At 50.3% G+C, this 18,333-nt stretch overlaps 1 protein-coding gene across 5 annotated transcripts in view; it reads left to right on the forward strand.

The window, feature by feature from the left end:
- DIS3L2 (DIS3 like 3'-5' exoribonuclease 2) overlaps positions 1 to 18,333 on the forward strand; it is a 196,771-nt gene that overhangs the window by 133,866 nt on the left and 44,572 nt on the right. For all 5 annotated transcript variants that reach the window (XM_081007397.1, XM_081007400.1, XM_081007398.1 and 2 more), the window contains 2 exons: positions 1,182 to 1,415; positions 18,253 to 18,332. In XM_081007397.1, coding sequence (XP_080863523.1) covers positions 1,182 to 1,415; positions 18,253 to 18,332 — 314 coding nt within the window. The remainder of the gene's footprint in view (positions 1 to 1,181; positions 1,416 to 18,252; position 18,333) is intronic.

The following is an 18,333-nucleotide window of genomic DNA, read 5'->3' on the forward strand; positions in this document are numbered from 1 at the left end:
CCCCAAACTAAACAGCCAAAGGGTTGCTCTACATCCCAACCAGTTCACCTGGCCTGAATTCAGATCTCTGCAGCTTTTGTGTTGGGCTGGAAGCCGCTTTCATTCTCCCTCCTCCTTTTAAAATTTATTTCATCTTGCCCAGAGGCTGTGCTCCGGTTGCCCTTGGCTCTGGAGGGCTGCACTTGACGGGAAATCTCTGCCTGTGCCCATGCCCAGGCAGTAACACCTCTAAGGCAGATTTGCCTGGATTTATGGAATTAGCTCATGTACAGATCGGCAATGTTAATGCTTCCAATGGCTCTGAGATGTCTTGCATTGAGCTGTAACGGCGCGGGTCGAGATTAATGAGGACCTTGGCTTAATGCAGCTGTTCCTGACAGCCAGGGATTAAGAAGGGTGAGGAGAAGATGGAGGGAAGGGCTTAAGAGCCGTTTAATGTGTCGCGCTAAGAGGGCACATGCCTCTCTTCATGGAGAGTTCATATGGTTGCAGGCAATTAGGGCTTGTCTCCAGCAACACAATTCTTCATTTTTCCTCCGCAGCAGCTTGCAGGAGGGGGCCTGGGAAGAAAAGAGCCTTGCCGTGCTAAGCGGAGCAAAAGATAGGAGCTGTGTATTCCTCATTAGCTAGCTAATTATTTGTCTCCCACTGGCTTGGCTTCTTCTTCTTTTTCCTGCTGATGGCCTAACATTTAGGGGGGCAGCGGAAAATTTCCACTAGAGTGTGAGCTGCTTTTTGCCTCTCTTTCCCCCTGCCTGCCCACTTTCCCCTTCACTTTCTTAGTGTCTCATCCTCTGTGTTTATTATTTATTGGTGGGAGGGACCTTTAGCCTGTTCCTTTTGGAATGTATACAAGACCTCATGGTCTCAGGTCCGGAGGCTAAGAAAGCTTCTGCCTGAAAACATGAGAAGACACTACTAGTATTGAGAACAATGGACCATGGGGTGTCATCCTTACAGCCTTAGTAAAGTTCCAGACACTTATTTGGACAATGTGGATTCTTCGGTCATGTGAAACGCACTGACTCTCATATGGCCATGTCTGTAAGGCAAGGTAAGAACCGCACCCCTCAAATTTTTCTAGGTGTGTTCCTGCAATGAATTTTCCTGGAGCATCTCTTCTACATGAAAAAGAGCCCTAACCAACTCACTTTTCCTTGTTCGCCATCTTGTCGTTGCAGATTCTTGACGAGTGGTTTGGGCGGACTGTGATCTGCTCCTGTGCAAAGCTCAGCTATGACCATGCCCAGAGCATGATTGAGAACCCCGAGAAGGCATTTGCGGCAGAGGAAATCCCCACTATCTCTCCCCGGCATTCGGTAGATGAAGTTCGCCAGGCAGTCCTCAACCTCCACCAGATTGCCAAGCAGCTGCGTGAGCAGCGGTTCCTGGACGGGGCTCTCCGCTTAGACCAGGTCAGTCCCGTCCCTGCTTTATGGCGAGGATGATTAAGCAGTAGCAAGCTCACGCAAACGGGATTAACAACAGAACCTGCAGGAAGGCCCTCGGAAGGAAGGCAGATCTGAGCAAATACTACCAGTGCTGAATGCGCCAAGTGCGGTGCCCTCCGTTAATGGTTGAATTCCAGCTCCCATCAGCCTCAGCAAGCACGGCCACTGGCCAGGGATGATGGGAGGTAGCCTAACAGCGTTGGGGTGGAGCCACATCGGTCTAGGTAACCCTTAAGACAAGCCACATTCAGCCTTTCTCAATTTGTGGTAAGGATGCTGACCTACCTTATGGAGGTTGTGATCAGGATTAGCACCTGATATCAAGAAAACACACCTGATAAGGCATCTTGAAGCACTTTGATCACTGTCAAAAGCATTGTATAAATGCTGGCTATCATTGCTAAGTGTGTGAAGGTTATCTTTCATGTTGAGAGGACCGCATCTTTCCATATGAACCTTGCCGGACCCTGAGATCATCTTCTTGAGGCCCTCCTTCGTGTGCCTCCTCCCCCAGAGGTCCGGAGGGTGGCAACATGAGAATGGGTGGCGCTGCCTTCTCTGCAGTGGCTCCCCGTCTGTGGAATGCTCTCCCCAGGAAAATTCGCCTGGCACCTTCATTATACACATTTAGGCGCCAGGCAAAAACATTCCTCTTCGTCAGCTCCCAAAAGGCCTTTGGTTGACCTGATCGACATCCTATACGCTTTTAAAATCTGGCTCTTTTGGGGGGGGATGTTACTGGGTTATTGTTTTTATGTGATTTTATTGTCAACTGCCCTGAGACCTCCGGGTATAGGGCAGTATATAAATTCAATCAGTAATAATAATAGTAGTAACAATAATTGAAAAAGACCATTTAGGTGAGTAACGAGCACGGGGAGAAATTCCCATTGGTGTGCAGCATAGACTTGCTGCCTGCTTATCGGAACTGATGACGGGGGCACCATGGACACATTGTTTGCAATCTAGACTGCCCGGTGCCATGGGCAGAGAGGAGATGCCCGTCTAAGAGGTGGCACAAGCAAATTATCTGAGTAGCACTCTGCAAAACCGGGCCTTTTGCTGCTGTCTTAACCATGTCAAACTTGTAGCTCATCCTGTGGCTCATGATACCTGCATCGCCCATTCGCTTTTCTGATAAGGGCAGTGGTTTCATAATTTTCCAGATAAGCAGGGGTAGTGATGCATTGGGAACCTGGATGGCAGGAAATCTCTCATTGTCCACTAGGCCAGCACATCTCCTGGATATTTATTTAGTTAATGGCATTTCCAGTAAGCCATCAGAAAACGAGCTTGCAAAGGGAGGAATGGGGTGGGCGAGACTAAAGGTCAGACCATACAGAAGATATCCAGGTCCTGTTGCTAGGGCAGAAAGGCAGGGCTTGAATGTTTCAGTTGCAGGTGACACTCACAGATCTGGCTAGTGGCGCTGCCTGTAATGTCAGAGGCCAGTCTTGGTGCGCGAGTGGCGTGGGAAGCTGCCTCTCCCCACACCGTGGAACGCATAAAGACGCGAGAGACAAGGCGGTACTCTGGATGCATGTGGGGAGACGGCTTCTCTGTGTCCCCCCCCCTTATGGTTTCTCTTCCCCCCTTTATGGTTTCTCTTCCCAGTGCTGTTGCCTCTGCTGTGGCTGAGTCTCTGGGCTTTTCATTGTTTCCCATTAGCTATGGCACTGAAGCGTCTGAAAGGTGCTTGCAGCCGACCTGTCCACACAAGATTGATTTAATGGAGAACCCTTTTTTTGCTGCTGGGAGCTGACCAAGTTCCTACTCCGGAGAGCAAAGAGCACCTGCTGGGAGGAGAAAGAGTGATGGCGCAAGAGCCGTGCCCAAGAGTTCTCAGAAGTGCTGGGTTCCCCTTGGAGACCAAACAGGGCTGCACTGCTCTTGAACTGCACAGGGATTTGGAAAGGTTTCTTTCCAGGCTTCCCCTTGGCTCTTGCCTGCCTCTCTTGCCTACGAACTTCCCAGAGGCACCTGCACCGTGCTGGGAAACAGAACCAAGGGACTAGAGGGAGACCTTGTCGTCTGATCCAGCTGCTCAGATCTCCCGGTGATCCTTCCCGCCCCGTTGCCAAACGTTTGAGCATGATCAAAAAGTGCACGAGCGCTCTGAGATTATGGGATGCCCTGTCCTCTCGAGCTCGGCTTTTTAACATTCGCAGCAGCAGCAGCAGCAGCTGAGTGAAGCCGCACGCCGGCCTCCGGGCACTGGGAAGCCAGCGGAGCATTTCGAAATGAGTCGCGGCGGAAAGATGAGTGGGAAATGGGGCTGTGCAGTAATTTCATTAAAATGAGGAGGCAAAGTGGTGTTTGCTCTACAAGCAATCTGGCCTCCTGCTCCTCTTAGTGATTTCAAACACTGGAACTGCATTCGTTTGATGGGTGGCCTAGTTTTCTGGTGTGTGAAAGGAAAGGGGGAGGGGGGTCTTCAAGGAAGCAATATTCCCCCTACCCCCTACCCATTCAGTTGCTTTTGCCTTCTCTTTAAAATGCAAATAGTGGTCATTATATGTATGTATGGGTGTGTTTTCTGAAAGGATAGCCTGTGCTGTCCCAGTGGGGCCGTACATTTTAAAAAGCAAATATGAAAATATTGGTTTAAAATGCTATGAAAATCCAGTTTAACCAGCTGAAAACATATCTGATGTGAAAACTTGCAGCTCTGTCCACTGGCTCATTCCTGCCTCCCAGCTCACCTGTGAAGGTGACTCACACCTGGCTGAGCCGCCAGATTTTTGTGCTCTGGCTGCAGCAGGTCCTCAGGGTTGTTCCAAGACCCCTAACTAGGATCCTTCCGGTTAGAGTTGCCAGGCTGGGTGGGTGGAATGCGCAGTGTCATGTTTTAAAAGAAGAGGTGGAGAATAAAACATGGCGTTTCCAGCCTTTGAAGATGCTTCAGGTGGAAGTTGGAGACCATTCCATTTCCAGCTCTTGCCAGGTTTCAGCAAGTTTATTCATAAGCCCATTCCGTCCCACTTCCTCATCAATGTGCAGTTTTTCTTAAAGAAACAAACTGTACGAGAAGAATGCATATCTATATTTTTCTCAGTGTGAGCATTTCTAAAACATCTCTCTCCACACCGCCCCCCTTAAAGTGGCATTTAAAAGGGGTGGGGAGTTGGTACATTTTTCTCAAGCTCAGAATTGTGCTGCAAAGTTTGGAGACATGTGCGTTCTGAACCGCGCAGCAGTCAGATTCCTTCAGCAACCGTAGCTAAAAGGCCTTGGTTTTCAGGTAGAAGCGTTAGAAGTGGCTCCCTTCCTAATATGCTTGTGGCACATGTTTGGAGAGGCGAATGGCAAGGTGAGGTATGAGTTCCTTTCCAGGGAAGAAATCTGATGAAACTTGCACCCTCCAGAAGGTGTCCAAAAGCCTCCCATCCTTTTAGTTTCCCGTGGATCTGGGCCGGGCCTCGAGGAGGCTCTTGTGATTTTCTTCCAAGTATTAATTCCAGCCGCCGATGTGGCCGGTGTTTTCTTTTCTGTCACCCTGAGTCACTGCATGTCGAGTGATGTGAGCAGAGGCCAACTTAACTGGCAACGTGACGCCCGGGTGTCAAAAGTCTGCATTGTTTCACCTGCCAGCAAATGTCTGGGTGAAAGTTCATAGAGAATTGCAAGGAGACGTGTGGCCTGGAGAGAAGGAGGCGAGGGTTTAAGAAACCTTTCTTCCTGCACGCCCAGAAATGCCGACGCTTGGCTCTCAATCTCCGTTATCACCTCAGTGACAACGGTGAAGTCTGCACGGCGCTTGAAGAGAATGAAAAAGCAAGAGAACCCTGTTCTAAGGAGCTTCCAGTTTATAGCTGACCCTGGAAAAAAGACAGAAATGTGCAGGAGACGATGGGAATGGAAAAAAATGAGCAAAACAAAGTTTACATGTCTTGGGACATAAGGAAGGGATGTGGGTTCAGCCTTGACCATCACTTTGGGCTTGAAACAATAATAATAATAATAATAATAATAATAATAATAATAATAATAATAATAAATTATTTATACCCCGCCCATCTGGCTGGGTTTCCCCAGCCACTCTGGGCGGCTTCCAACAAAACACTAAAATACAACAACCTATTAAACATTAAAAGCTTCCCTAAACAGGGCTGCCTTCAGATGTCTTCTAAAAGTTTGGTAGTTATTTTTCTCTTTGACATCTGATGGGAGGGAGTTCCACAGGGTGGGTGCCACTACCGAGAAGGCCCTCTGCCTGGTTCCCTGTAACTTGGCTTCTCGCAGCGAGGGAACCGCCAGAAGGCCCTCAGAGCTGGACCTCAGTGATGGGCTGAACGATGGAGGTGGAGACGCTCCTTCAGGTATACTGGACTGAGGCTGTTTAGGGCTTTAAAGGTCAGCACCAACACTTCGAATTGTGCTCGGAAACATACTGGGAGCCAGTGTAGGTCTTTCAAGAACCAATAAATCTCCATCTGCCTCACCTCAACCTATCTGTAAAATTTATGGCATCTGAACTGGCCCTCCAAGTTATTTGAGTCTGTCACCGCAGTCCTTCCCTCTAGCATGAACAGAACATGGGCTTGATTCTACCAAATTGCTTTGGACTCTACCTTCTTACTTGTGCCGGGTCATCACAACCAGGCGATAAACCCTGTTTGTGGATTTCGCCACACCAGGCTGCAAGTGGGGCAGGGATGCTTTATAGGTTGGAGTGCTTCTCTGCATTAAACAATAAATATGCATCCCTGCACACAGAAAACCAGCTTGCCAGGGGAAGGGTTGTGGCCTCACCTCCCTGTCTTGCTGGCTTTCTGAATAAAGTGACTCATTTTACATGGAGGGGGCGACAGTGGTGGAGGCGCCTCACCTGCATTCCAAAGCAGACCAAGCAGCAGAGAATGTGCTGTTCTTGGAAATGCGCCTTCATCTTCATTTAGCCTTTGCGAGGCAAACTAGGGCAAAGTTCCAGCCAACCTCTGGTCCACCTGCTGAACAACTCAGTGTGCCACCTTCAGCCTCAACATCGTGTGTTTTAAATTATCACCAGTGAAGATTGCTTAATTGGTCATTGCCCCGAGTAATGTGGGGCTTGAGTCACGGAGCAAAAGTGCATCTCCACGAAAGAGGGAGAGATCTTGGGGCGTGAGGTGCCCCCTAGTGACTGCCTGGTGGCACTGCTGCTTCGCTCTCCCGTTGAGCCAGAGAGCTTGTTCCCCTTCCCCTCTGTTGTGTGGGCAGCACACGCTGCCTTGCGAAAGGGGCACATGTCGTCAGCCATGCGCAGGAGCCTTTCTCACAGGCTGTGGCTTTGCTCCAAGGCATGCTTTCAAAGGAAGAAGGCATTCCTTTTTGAGCAAAAGCCCATTTCACTTCCACAGCTTCAGGCACCGCATTGCTGCGTGTCGTTTACATCTTTGGCATCTTCGCTTCAGTGGCTGTTTTGGATTTTGTTATGGGGGCTTGGCTTTGATGTTCCTTGTTGTGGCTTCCTTCATATTGGTTAGTTCAGTAGTGATAGCATTATTGTTATTGTGTCGTGGATTGTAAGCCGCGTTGAGTATCTTTGCAAATTAAGCAGGCTATATATCTACTTCAGTGGGACGCGAGTGGCGCTGTGGGTTAAACCACAGAGCCTAGGACTTGCCAATCAGAAGGCCGGCGGTTCAAATCCCCGTGATGGGGTGAGCTCCCGTTGCTCGGTCCCTGCTCCTGCCAACCTAGCAGTTTGAAAGCACGTCAAAGTGCAAGTAGATTAATAGGTACCACTCCAGCGGGAAGGTAAATGGCGTTTCCGTGCGCTGCTCTGGTTCGCCAGAAGCGGCTTAGTCATGCTGGCCACATGACCCGGAAGCTGTACGCTGGCTCCCTCGGCCTATAGAGCGAGATGAGCGCTGCAACCCCAGAGTCGGCCACGACTGGACCTAATGGTCAGGGGTCCCTTTACCTTTACCTTTATATCTACTTCAACAACAACAACACAAGTATTATTATTAATTAGGCTTCTCTGCTCACACCACAATTCACTAAAACAGGGTTTCTCAAACCAGTCTCCTGTATAACAAGGAAGGAGACTGCAGAAACCACTGAAGACACAGGTGGGTAATCCTCACCCTTTTGGCTTGTCTGCTAGAAGGCTCCGTAACTCAGTGACAGAGCACCTGCCTTGCTTGCAGATGGTCCCGGGTTCAATCGCTGGCATGTCCATATAGAGCTGGAGGAGAGCCCCACTTGAAATCCTGGAGAGGCGCTGCCAGTCAGTGTAGGAGGACCGGGGGTTTGACTCCTGCGTAGAGCAGCTTCCTGTGTACCTAAAGACCAGCAGGTGCATCTCAGTTCACTTCCGCTCAGTAGTCAAAGAAGCTAAAAATATAGAACGGAGGAAGGAATTCGGCATTATGGTAAGGCGATCTTTCGGCTTGCCAGACGGAAATATCCCACCTCTTCTGCCCCTGCAGGCTGTTCTGTGGGTTCCTCTGACACCCTCCCCAGAGCACGTTTCAGGGGGCACAGCAGGGAGAAGGAATAATAATAATAATAATAATAATAATTTATTATTTATACCCCGCCCATCTGGTTGGGTCTCCCCAGCCACCCTGGGTGGCTTCCAACAAAGTATTAAAATACAGTGGTCTGTTACACATTAAAAGCTTCCCTAAACAGGGCTGCCTTCAGTTGTCTTTTAAAAGTAAAATAGTTGTTTATTTCCTTGACATCTACAGGGAGGTTGTTCCACAGGGCAGGCGCCACCACCGAGAAGTCCCTCTGCCTGGTTCCCTGTAACCTCACTTCTCACAGGGAGGGAACCGCCAGAAGGCCCTCGGAGCTGGACCTCAGTGTCCAGGCAGAACAATGGGGGTGGAGACGCTCCTTCAGGTCTACTGGGCTGCGGCCGTTTAGGGCTTTAAAGGTCAGCACCAACACTTTGAATTGTGCTTGGAAACATACTGGGAGCCAATGTAGATCTTTCAAGACTGGTGTTATGTGGTCTCGGCGGCCGCTCCAGTCACCAGTCTACCTGCCGCATTCTGGATTAGTTGTAGTTTCCAGGTCACCTTCAAAGGTAGCCCCACAAAGGAAAGGTATGTTACATGAGGGGAAGACCCTGTGCAGGGTGTTTGCTGCTGGCGCTCATTAGTTGAATCCCGTCCAGATATACAGCTATAGATATCAATATTGATAGCTGCTGAGATCACTGATAAACTTTTGAAAGAATGAAATCTAACTTGGATCCTTTTATGGTTTCTGCTACTGAAGCTCCAGGTTTGTGCTTCTCCACTGGGTCTGCAATAATGTGCAAGAAGTGTGGTCCTCCTGGGCTCCCTTACACAAATACATTCACTCACACAATCTTCCACACCAACAGGCCTTGTGTCATCCCCCTTCCCTTCTCCCACCAGCTACGTTCAGTGGCTGAATGTGTTAAACTGTGTTAGGTCTCAGATGCACAGCTGCAGCGGTGCCGCTCTGCCCTGGCCCTCACCCTTTGCCAGGCCAACCAGCAAGCAGATGGCGGGTACATTGAAAACACACCTCGGCACTTCAAGCCAAAAAGAAAACGTTTGGTGGGTTCAGTGTTGCTGTAATAGCTGAGCGTTCCTGTCCTGTAGTGCCCGCTTTGTGTGCCTACTCTGTTGCTTCATTCAACATAGCGAGGGCACTCCTGCCCCGCCTGCCCCCTGGTGCAAATGGCCAGCCCCTCTCCCTCGTCTCCCTTCTCCTTGCCACAAGCTGGTCCGTTCCAGATGCAGCAGCCTCTCAGGTCCAGCTCCTGGCAACGGAGAGAACTTCTGGGCTCTCCTCCTCTGGTGTCTCCTTCCATGTGCCCACAGCCTTTCCCACTGCAAAGGAGCGAACTGGCTGCTTTAAGACTTTAGAGGGCTCTGTGTCAGTGATGGATGGAGAGGCAGCTTTCTGTGGTTTCAAAGGCACAAAGCCTCTGATGCGGAATGGAGTTGAAAAGTCAACTTGGAGCTGGGGGTGGGGTGGGGGGTGAAGGAGGATTCATGGTGTGCCCGGGCTGTCAAATCGGGGCACCCTGGGGAACTACCCCTGCTGGTGCTACGGAAAGGCGGGAACAATTCCATGGGGTATATTGAGGCTCACTGAATGCCCACTTATTTCTTCAAACCTCCCCCTCCCTTGCTTTTTTTGTTCTGTTTGTCAGTGGCCTTGGGCACATCACTTAATGGAGGATTTGCGGTCTGCCAGCAGCTCAAAGAGGGCCCCCCCTCCCTCGAACAATGGAGGTTTCAAACACGTTGGAAGTTTCGTCAGTCTCCTCTCCCAGCATGCATAGCTAATCTTGTTAGAGGTGACCTCCGGGGCTGAGACTTGCATTGTTGCCACAGTTTTTGTCCGGTGCTTGAGTGACGATCTACATTGGGGTGCAGTCATGCATCCCCTAATTTAATCACCCACTTTGGTCCTCTGTTCCTCTCCTAGAGGGCACTGAGTCCTCGGGGAAAACCGATTCCGGCTATTTTGAGAAAAGCAGAGGGAAGGGTTTGCAGGAGCTGCTGCTTCTGCTGCTTTGGCGATCCCTCGTAGCCGAGTAAGGTTGTCTTCCATGGGCACGGTCTTAAAACAGTGAGTCTGTAAGTGACTGTGGAGGCCAATTCTGGATCCACACGTCCTTCCACAGTGGGGACATTGGTTTCCGGGCAGGAGTTGATCCTGGTAAGCGTTTGCCAAGCGTGCCTTCCTCTTAGCACGTTTCTCCCTTTTGTCCTGAGTTCGAGCTTCTTCAAAGCCCATGACACCTTCGGTAAAGGCTGTTCTCCCATTGGAGCGCTCACAGGAGCAATAGGGGCTAATTAATGGAAGGCGTCCCCCCCCCCCCCGTCGCTAATGCTGAATTATCCTGCTTCTTCTCCTCGCCCTGTGAATTTCTCCTTGAATGCTTTTCCAGGGCAAGAGCCGGGATTGGGGTTGAAGACTTAAAAGAAAACACCATGGATGGAAAATTTGCTGCGAGAGCCGTTCATCTCCTCCTTAAAAAAAAATTAGAATAGAATAAAATAAACTTTTTGGATAAATAATTCGTTTTGAGAGCTCGAGTGTCCATTAAATGTGGTATTAGTTTCTGCTCCTTAAAACCTACTTCTGAAAAGGAACGTGGCCAAATTGCAGGCTGACTTTACCCTACCAAGTTCCCCAGATGTGTGAAACCAGCCAGCAGAAAGGCGTGGGATGTTTGGGAATAGAGCGAGTGCAGGGCTGAGCTCCTTCAAAGAATCATCTCTCCCTCCCCACTGCCACCACAGCAAGGAGTATTTTTAGAGTTCACCCAGGGAAGCATCTCCCTATCTTAACACCTGACCCAGCTTCTAGGCTTGTCTTTGTCTTCTTCTGCTCCATAACAGGGTTTGGGGGTTCCTGTTGACCATTTGAACCTCACGCGTGCTTAACATGCTTTGCTGCCTTTGCACTGTCAGATCTCACAACGACCCTGAGAGGTGGGCCACCAACATTCCCGGTTCACAGATAGGATTGCCGAGGCAAGAGATGTAGTGAGTTGCCTTGGCACTGTCCAGTGGTGCTCTGCAGGGATTGCTTGAAGCAGCCATGTTTGGGGAGCCTCAGCGGAGCTCCAGGGAAGAGAGTCCCCCTAGATTTCTGTGCAGTGCCTCTGGGTTCGTCCCTTGTGCGCCTCTCTCTGATGATGCAAAGCGGGCACGACAGCCGACAAGAAGCTTTGGCTGGAGTTTGAACCCAGGGCTCTGTCAGCCTGATGGGCAAACTGCTGCCCTGCGCTGGATCGCCTAATAAATATCCTCTCCTCTGGCTGAGGCTTGGCGCGCGGCGGCCGGTTTTCCATCTGAACTTTCCCACCACTCTCCTTTGTTGTGGTCAAGATTGAGTAGGTGGAAGGAAGAGTGACGTCAAAGTTCCTAGATTTGCAAGTGGCTCTAAAAGCACCGTTTATATTGGAGGCATGCGCGTATATCTATATATATGGAAAAGAAAATGTTTGGCAAAAAAATTGCGATCCTGCCTGTGAACCATGACCACAGCCGCTGAACCGGGGGGGGGGGGGGGCATGTTGAATCTCCAGTGAAGCAGCACATTCAAAAAGAGAAGGGTTATAAATGGGGCTCTTTGTGCTCTGAGCTTAAGCAAGTTTTGAAAATCAGCTGCAGGGAACCCAAGTTCCATCCGATGAAAAGCTGAATTTGGGGGGACCCAAATTGATTATGCAAATGAATTGCATTTAAATCCGCTCTCAAGCCCAGCGCAGAGCAAGACAAAGAGTCACCGAAGCATTCAGGTTTCATACAATTTTCATCATCCCACCCCCACTATTTTAAGTTTGGTTTCACAGCCATAGGGACTAGAACCTCTCCTTTAAAAAAAATTATTGAGGTAGAAGTGTTGAATTTTATACTCTGTATCGGATTATGAGCTTTGGTGGTGTCGCTCACAGAACCCCAAGGCTCACACACAGCCCTGTGTTTTGGTATCTGTCCAGTGTGTGGCACCTGTATGTTTCCCCATCACACTTCCCTTTTTCAAAAGGGTGGGTTCCCCCCCCCCCCCCGGGGCTGCAACTCAGCCACCTTCTCGCTTTCCATTCATGCGGGGAAAGAGGCTCTGCTGTGTCCACTCTGGCGTGCCTTTAGGAAAGACATGCTTCTATTTCTGTCAAGTGCAAAAGGTTGCCGCGGGCGCAGAGCCAAGGTTACTGTGACAAAACCCTTTCTCTTAGGGGAAAGTTCGTATGTTCTTTACTGAAGGCAGGCACAGCCGAGTGAAAAGCAGGCTTGGGGCCAGAATGTTTTTAACTTAAACCTTTCGCTGGTCAGCGGAGCAAAGCAGATCGTCATCCAGATAGGGGTGGTTGAAGCTGCTGGACAGCAGAACGGTTTACTTGCTCTGGCTAGAAGCAGCTCTTGCAATCTTGAGCGAAAAGAAGCTGCCCTGCTCAAGATCTTTTTGTGCCTAGAAATGCTAGGGACAGTCGGACGCTGCCGCCTACCAGATCAGGCCTAGCTCAGCGTCTATAATTTGTTGTTGTTGTTGTTTAGTCATTTAGTTGTGTCCACCTCTTCGTGACTCCCTGGACCAGAGCACGCCAAGCACTCCTGTCTTCCACTGCCTCCCGCAGTTTGGTCAAACTCATGCTGGTATCTTTGAGAACACTGTCCCACCATCTCGTCCTCTTTCGTCCCCTTCTCCTTGTGCCCTCCATCTTTCCCAATATCAGGGTCTTTTCCAAGGAGTCTTCTCTTCTCATGAGGTGGCCAAAGTCTTGGAGCCTCAGCTTCAGGATCTGTCCTTCCAGTGAGCACTCAGGGCTGATTTCCTTCAGAATGGAGAGGTTTGATCTTCTTGCAGTCCATGGGACTCTCCAGAGTCTCAAGAGTCTCCTCCAGTAGCAGCATCTATAATAAATAATAATAATAACAAATTTTATTTATACCCCGCCCTCCACGGCCAGAGCTGGGCTCAGGGTTGCTAACACCAGTAAAATTACAGTAAAAACATAATGGGGGGGGGGGAACCAATTTAAAATACAGGTTAAAATGCAATTTAAAATGCAGCCTCATTTTAAATGTGGACGCTTCTAGTGAATGGGCCCAGGACCTTCTGCATGCAGAGTGCATGCTCTGCCCCTGAGCTGTGGCCCCTGCCCCCATGAGCATGGGATGCTTCTTTTGCTGCCCATCCTGCCTGGAAGTGGCTCTCCAGAGTCTTCGCAAGGGCCCTTAGGGTGTCTCCCATGTGCATGGAGCTTTGCAAAAGATAAGCCACACCCCCTTTCTCAAAACCTGCTGCAGGAGCTAGCGAGACCTATAGTACCTTAAAATCAGAACACATTCTTCCAAAATGCATAACAATCTTCAACCCGTGGCAGCCTGGCTAATCCCTTTTTCCTCCACCCATTGCCTCTTCTGACTCCGCTGTTGAGATACAGGCTACATGGCAGGTATTTCTCTTGCAAAGGCAGTTCACCTTTGGCCCTGCAGATGTTGCTGGACAGGGTAGATACCTCTCAACACATCACACCTTTTAATGGCCCTGTTGAATTCTCAGTCAGGGCAGCGATACGATTTCTCCCACCACCTCAGTGCTTGCTTGTAGGTGAAATGAGGACCCCAACCCTGGTCTGTTGCGCAGGACCACAAAACTAGGAGGTGGAGATAAGTTGAGAGGAAGGAATGCACCCTGTTTTAGGGCCTGATCTTCAGCATGTGACACCACACAACTTTGGGGTAAGAACACATGGGAAGTGAGCCTCAGTTTGTTAGTAGGCATTCAACCTGTTCACCAGGAGTGGGCTAGGAATTTCTTCCATGCAGCCAGACAGAGACGATGCAAATTGGAAGAACGTCAGACTTCCTTTTATTTCTGACAGTGTGCTGAAGGTTACAGGCCTGTGGACAGGAGAGCGTTTAAAAATGGAGACCTAGAAACTTATGTTTGACTAACTTTAACCACCGTTGGTTATGTTCCTGCCAAGCCAAGCTGCCCCCCAAGCCACCTCTGGCATTTTTCTGCTCATGTGGTGCTGAAGGCATTTGCCACCCTCAAGAAATCCCAACTAGTCTTCTTGGCAGCTCTTATTCAAGGGCCTATGACATCTTAATTTATCAGTGAGCCTCCTTGGGTAGGTGAGCCTCTCTTGTTCTCAGCCTTCCCAATCCCCCTCATTCCCACCGAATCCACCCCCCCGGCCCCCCGGCATGAAGAACGGCCCTTTTGTGCCCAGTGCCAATGAGCTGGAAAGGGCGATTTGTCAGGCACGGAGACTGCTGAGCCGCAGCGCTCTCCTCCGAAGAATGCAGCCGGGTGATGGATGAGCTCCGTGTCTCTCTTCCCTGCCGCAAGTTGAACCTGGTGGCAAGTTGACGGAACAAAATGACGACAGGCATATATCCCAGAAACAGCTTGCCGTGACGGGAACCAGCAGGGGCTCGCCTCGCTGTCCTTTCTGCGGTCCCCAAGCGCAGAAGCAGTAGCGAACTTGGCCTTTGTGAACAGAGGGGCCTCCTCGGAGGCTTTTGTCAGAGCTCACTTGGACCTGGACCCCCACAAATACGGGGTGGGGTGTTGGGCAGCTGGACCAATTGCTGTCACTCATTATGGTCTGCAGCCTGCAAGTTTAGCATCTAATATTTAGAAATTTCCTCCTTCTGAATCAGACCTCACAAGCCCCGGCATGTCTACTCTCCATGGCAGACCTCCCCCCCCCCCCATTTAAATTGAATTTTATATTTATTTTTGGTTTGGAGAATAACTAGATGGTGTGAGCCTCCCCTACCCCTGCCCTATGGTGTGGCTTACATTACTCCATGAGAAAACTGGTCTAGCTTTCCAGGGTGGCAGGGATTCAAATGCCCAGCTTGCCACAGGGCCTCCTCCCAAGGCTGCTCCCGATGCAAAACCTGCCTGGCTGTCCCGTGAGGGTTTCTGACGAATCCCAGTGGCGCGACATCAAGTTGCGGCTGATCGACCTGCACCAGATGAGGCTGAGGCATCGGAACAAACTGGAGAACCCAGCTTGTGGGTGTATTGGGCTTTGGTACACAAATAGCCGGGCTTGAATAAAATTGCAGGTTTGCACCTGTGCAGAGATGTGTGGACTCTGCAGCAGCTGCACCTTGGGCCGTCTTAATTAGGGTCAGGGGAGCTCGGCTGCTTCGATTTCCACTTGCTGCCTTGCAGGGGAGTGCGAATTGGCTCAGCTTCTAATGAGCCGGCATGCTGGCTGTGCAAAGAGCCCACTGGTGGAAGGGCGACTTAATAAAGCCTTTGCTCTTTCATAGGCTGTTAATTTTACTTCTCGGGTTTTCTTCGGGTCCAGGAACTGTCTGCAAATAAAGCCAGTCTCTCTGTGGTGTTTGCTTCGTTTGCAAAGGTCAGGTCTGCCGTCCATTCTCCAGAATGTCCAGAAGCGTTTAGGGCAACTGTGGCTCACTCCAGGAGTCCTCCTTGTGAAAGCTGTTTCATTAGCATCTCCGCCACACCTCATCAGGCTAGATCAGAATATCTCCCTCTTCACGCAAGGCAGACTGCCAAGAGGTTATCCAGTCCTAAAGAGCTTCTTCTCTAAGAGTAGTTAGTCTCCCTGGAGGCCATGAGTGTTTGGTGGGGGACAGGACTCCTATAATTGAATGGGGGGGGGGGGAGAGAAAGATTCCCACTCACACAAGACCAATGTGTCCGGGAGAAGATAAATGAGGAACGTGCTCCTTGACATACCAGTTTTGTGTCTGCAGGAAAGGCTTTTGATTGAAGTAGGCTTATTTGAGAATTTCACTTGGTTTGCACTTGTAAGCGAAGTTGTCTACTCCAGTGTTTGCTTCCCAGACTAATGCGCAGATTGTGCTCTGAATTTTGTGTTTCCGTTCTCAGCTTAAAAAGATGCTGCAAAAATGTGTTTGGGGTGGGGGAATGTGTGCAATTTAAAATGTGCGTTTTCATGTCTCTTTTGCTAAGATCAGAAAGCATGGCCGAATGGGCTGGTAATTGAACACATGCAAAATGGGCACATCGTAGAATTGTAGAGTTGGAAGGGACCACGAGGGTCATCTAGTCCAACCCCCTGCCGTGCAGGAATCTTTTTGCCCAACGTGGGGCTCGAACCCACAACCCTGAGATTAAGAGTTCACACTCTTATCAACTGAGCTATCTTGCTGGTAATGCGTGCCACCCCTAGTTTGACAGAGCATTCGTTTCCCAATGTGAATCCTGATCTGTAGGGAACCCTTGACGAGCATTTGGCCAAGGTGGTAGGATTCTGGGCTGCTTCACTGCAGACAGTGCAGAGGGTGCTCTCACACACCCTTCTATTAAAAGCCTCCCTGCATTTAATAGACTAGTGCATGAGGGAAAGGGCTATGCTCTATCTTCAACCCTGATATGCTAGATTAATGTAAAGAGACCCCTCCTGACCATTAGGTCCAGTCGTGGCCGACTCTGGGGTTGCGGCGCTCGTCTCGCTTTATTGGCCGAGGGAGCCGGCGTACAGCTTCCGGGTCATGGGGCCAGCATGACTGAGCCACTTCTGGCAAACCAGAGCAATGCACGGAAACACCACTTACCTTCCCGCCGGAGCGGTACCTATTTATCTACTTGCACTTTGACGTGCTTTCGAACTGCTAGGTTGGCAGGAGCAGGGACCGAGCAACGGGAGCTCACCCCGTCGCGGGGATTTGAACCGCCGACCTGCTGATCGGCAAGCCCTAGGCTCTGTGGTTTAACCCACACCACCACCCTGGGTTTTTATTTTAATGTGGTGAAGCATTCAAAAACATGGCATGTGCGTGTGCGCAAACACACATTCTACTCTTCCTCCTCCTCTGGGAAGGGCCACAGCTCACTGGTGGAGTTTGCATGCAGGAAATCTCAGGTTCGATCCCCAGGAACTCCAAGTGAGGTAGGAAAAGACCCCCTGCCTGAGCTCCTGGAGAACCACCATCAGTCGCAGTCAACAGTATTGAGTTCAGTGGAACAGTAGAAGGCAGCTTCCTCCATGCCTACAATTGACCAGCCCAGCGCTGCTCTCAGGGACTGTCGGAGCATCGTACTTGGGTTGGAGAAAGGCTTTTTGCTTAGATTGAATGGGCCTGAGAATCTGGGCGCTCTCTCTCTCTCTCCTGCACACACCCGCATTTCCCCCCTTCCTGACACTCTTGTCCCTGTGTGGCTTGGCTCAATTGCTCGATTCATCTGTTTGAGGAACCTGTGGCCCTCGAGGTGTTGCTGGATTCCATCTCCCAGCAGCCAGCATGACCCAGGATGATGGGAAATGTAGTCCCACAACATCCGCATAGCGGCATGTTCAACAGCCCCTGGCTTAGGGCGATAAGTGTAGGAACAGTGGGTGGTTCATTCTCTCCTTAGACCAGGCATGGTTTGAATGGCTACCTCTTCACCCCTTTCCCTTTCAAACCATTCCTGCTGTTGGGGGGGGGGCCTCTATGTAAGCCCCAATGTGTGTTTATTAGTGAGTTGCTTGCTCAGAAACTCCACTGTCCTTCATCAAAATCTGTGCATAGCTGTACTGAATTCCATTCCTCCTCCTCCTCCTCCTCCTCTTCTTCTTCTTCTTCAGTGTAGTAGCCAAATGAGTTTTTCCCTGCCTCAAATGAACTGGCCTTAGATAACACAGGACTTGACCCACTATTCCGAAACCCTTTCTTGGATTTCCAGCAAATAATCCCTCCCAGCCCCTCCTGGGCTCCCCACGTTTTTTCCAGGTCACCCTGTGCAGCCCCCTGCTGGACATGGGGCCAAACTGCAAGCTCTTCCAACTGGCTTTTGGATTAACTCTGTGCCAAAGGAAGAATTTGTCGCCTTTCCCTTTGTGGTTTTCCTCCTCTCTCTTTCTCTCTCCCTCCCAAATGTGCTCAGAGGGCCGCAGGGCAGAAACTTTCAGAGAAAGAGGCTCGTGGGAAGTCCGGCCGCTGGGGGAGAATCCTGTACCCCAGAGGAGGCGGAGAGCAGCTTCTTGCAGGGCCGTGGATGTGTGTGGGTGGTGGATTTGGAGTGTGTTTGATGGTGGTGGGGGAGGGAGCTGTCATGACCCACGCCATTTCGGGAGAACCGCAAACACTTTATAGCAACAAAGGAGTGGAAAAAGCCAGTGCTTTTTCTGCAAGGCATGTGACTCTGTCTTCCCTGAGGTTTGGAGCCCTGCTCTATGTTCCAGGCCTCAGCGGTTGAGTGTCAGCCTTGGTGAGGTTGGTCTCTCCCCTCAGCCTTTCATGGGGTTGCTGCCGCGGCTGAGAACATCGCCTAAATGTGGTTGTGTGTGTTTTTTTAAAAAAAATCTTTCTCTTTTCCCCCACCTCCCTCCTTCCTTCCTTCCTTTCTTTCGTTCTCCTCCTTTCTGCAGCTGAAACTCTCGTTTACTTTGGACAAGGAGAGCGGGATGCCACAAGGATGTTACATCTATCAGTACCGGGACAGCAACAAG

This window comes from Podarcis pityusensis (genome assembly GCF_964106645.2).
Source record: "Podarcis pityusensis genome assembly, chromosome: 5".
In the NCBI taxonomy this organism is placed as follows: Eukaryota; Metazoa; Chordata; class Lepidosauria; order Squamata; family Lacertidae; genus Podarcis; species Podarcis pityusensis.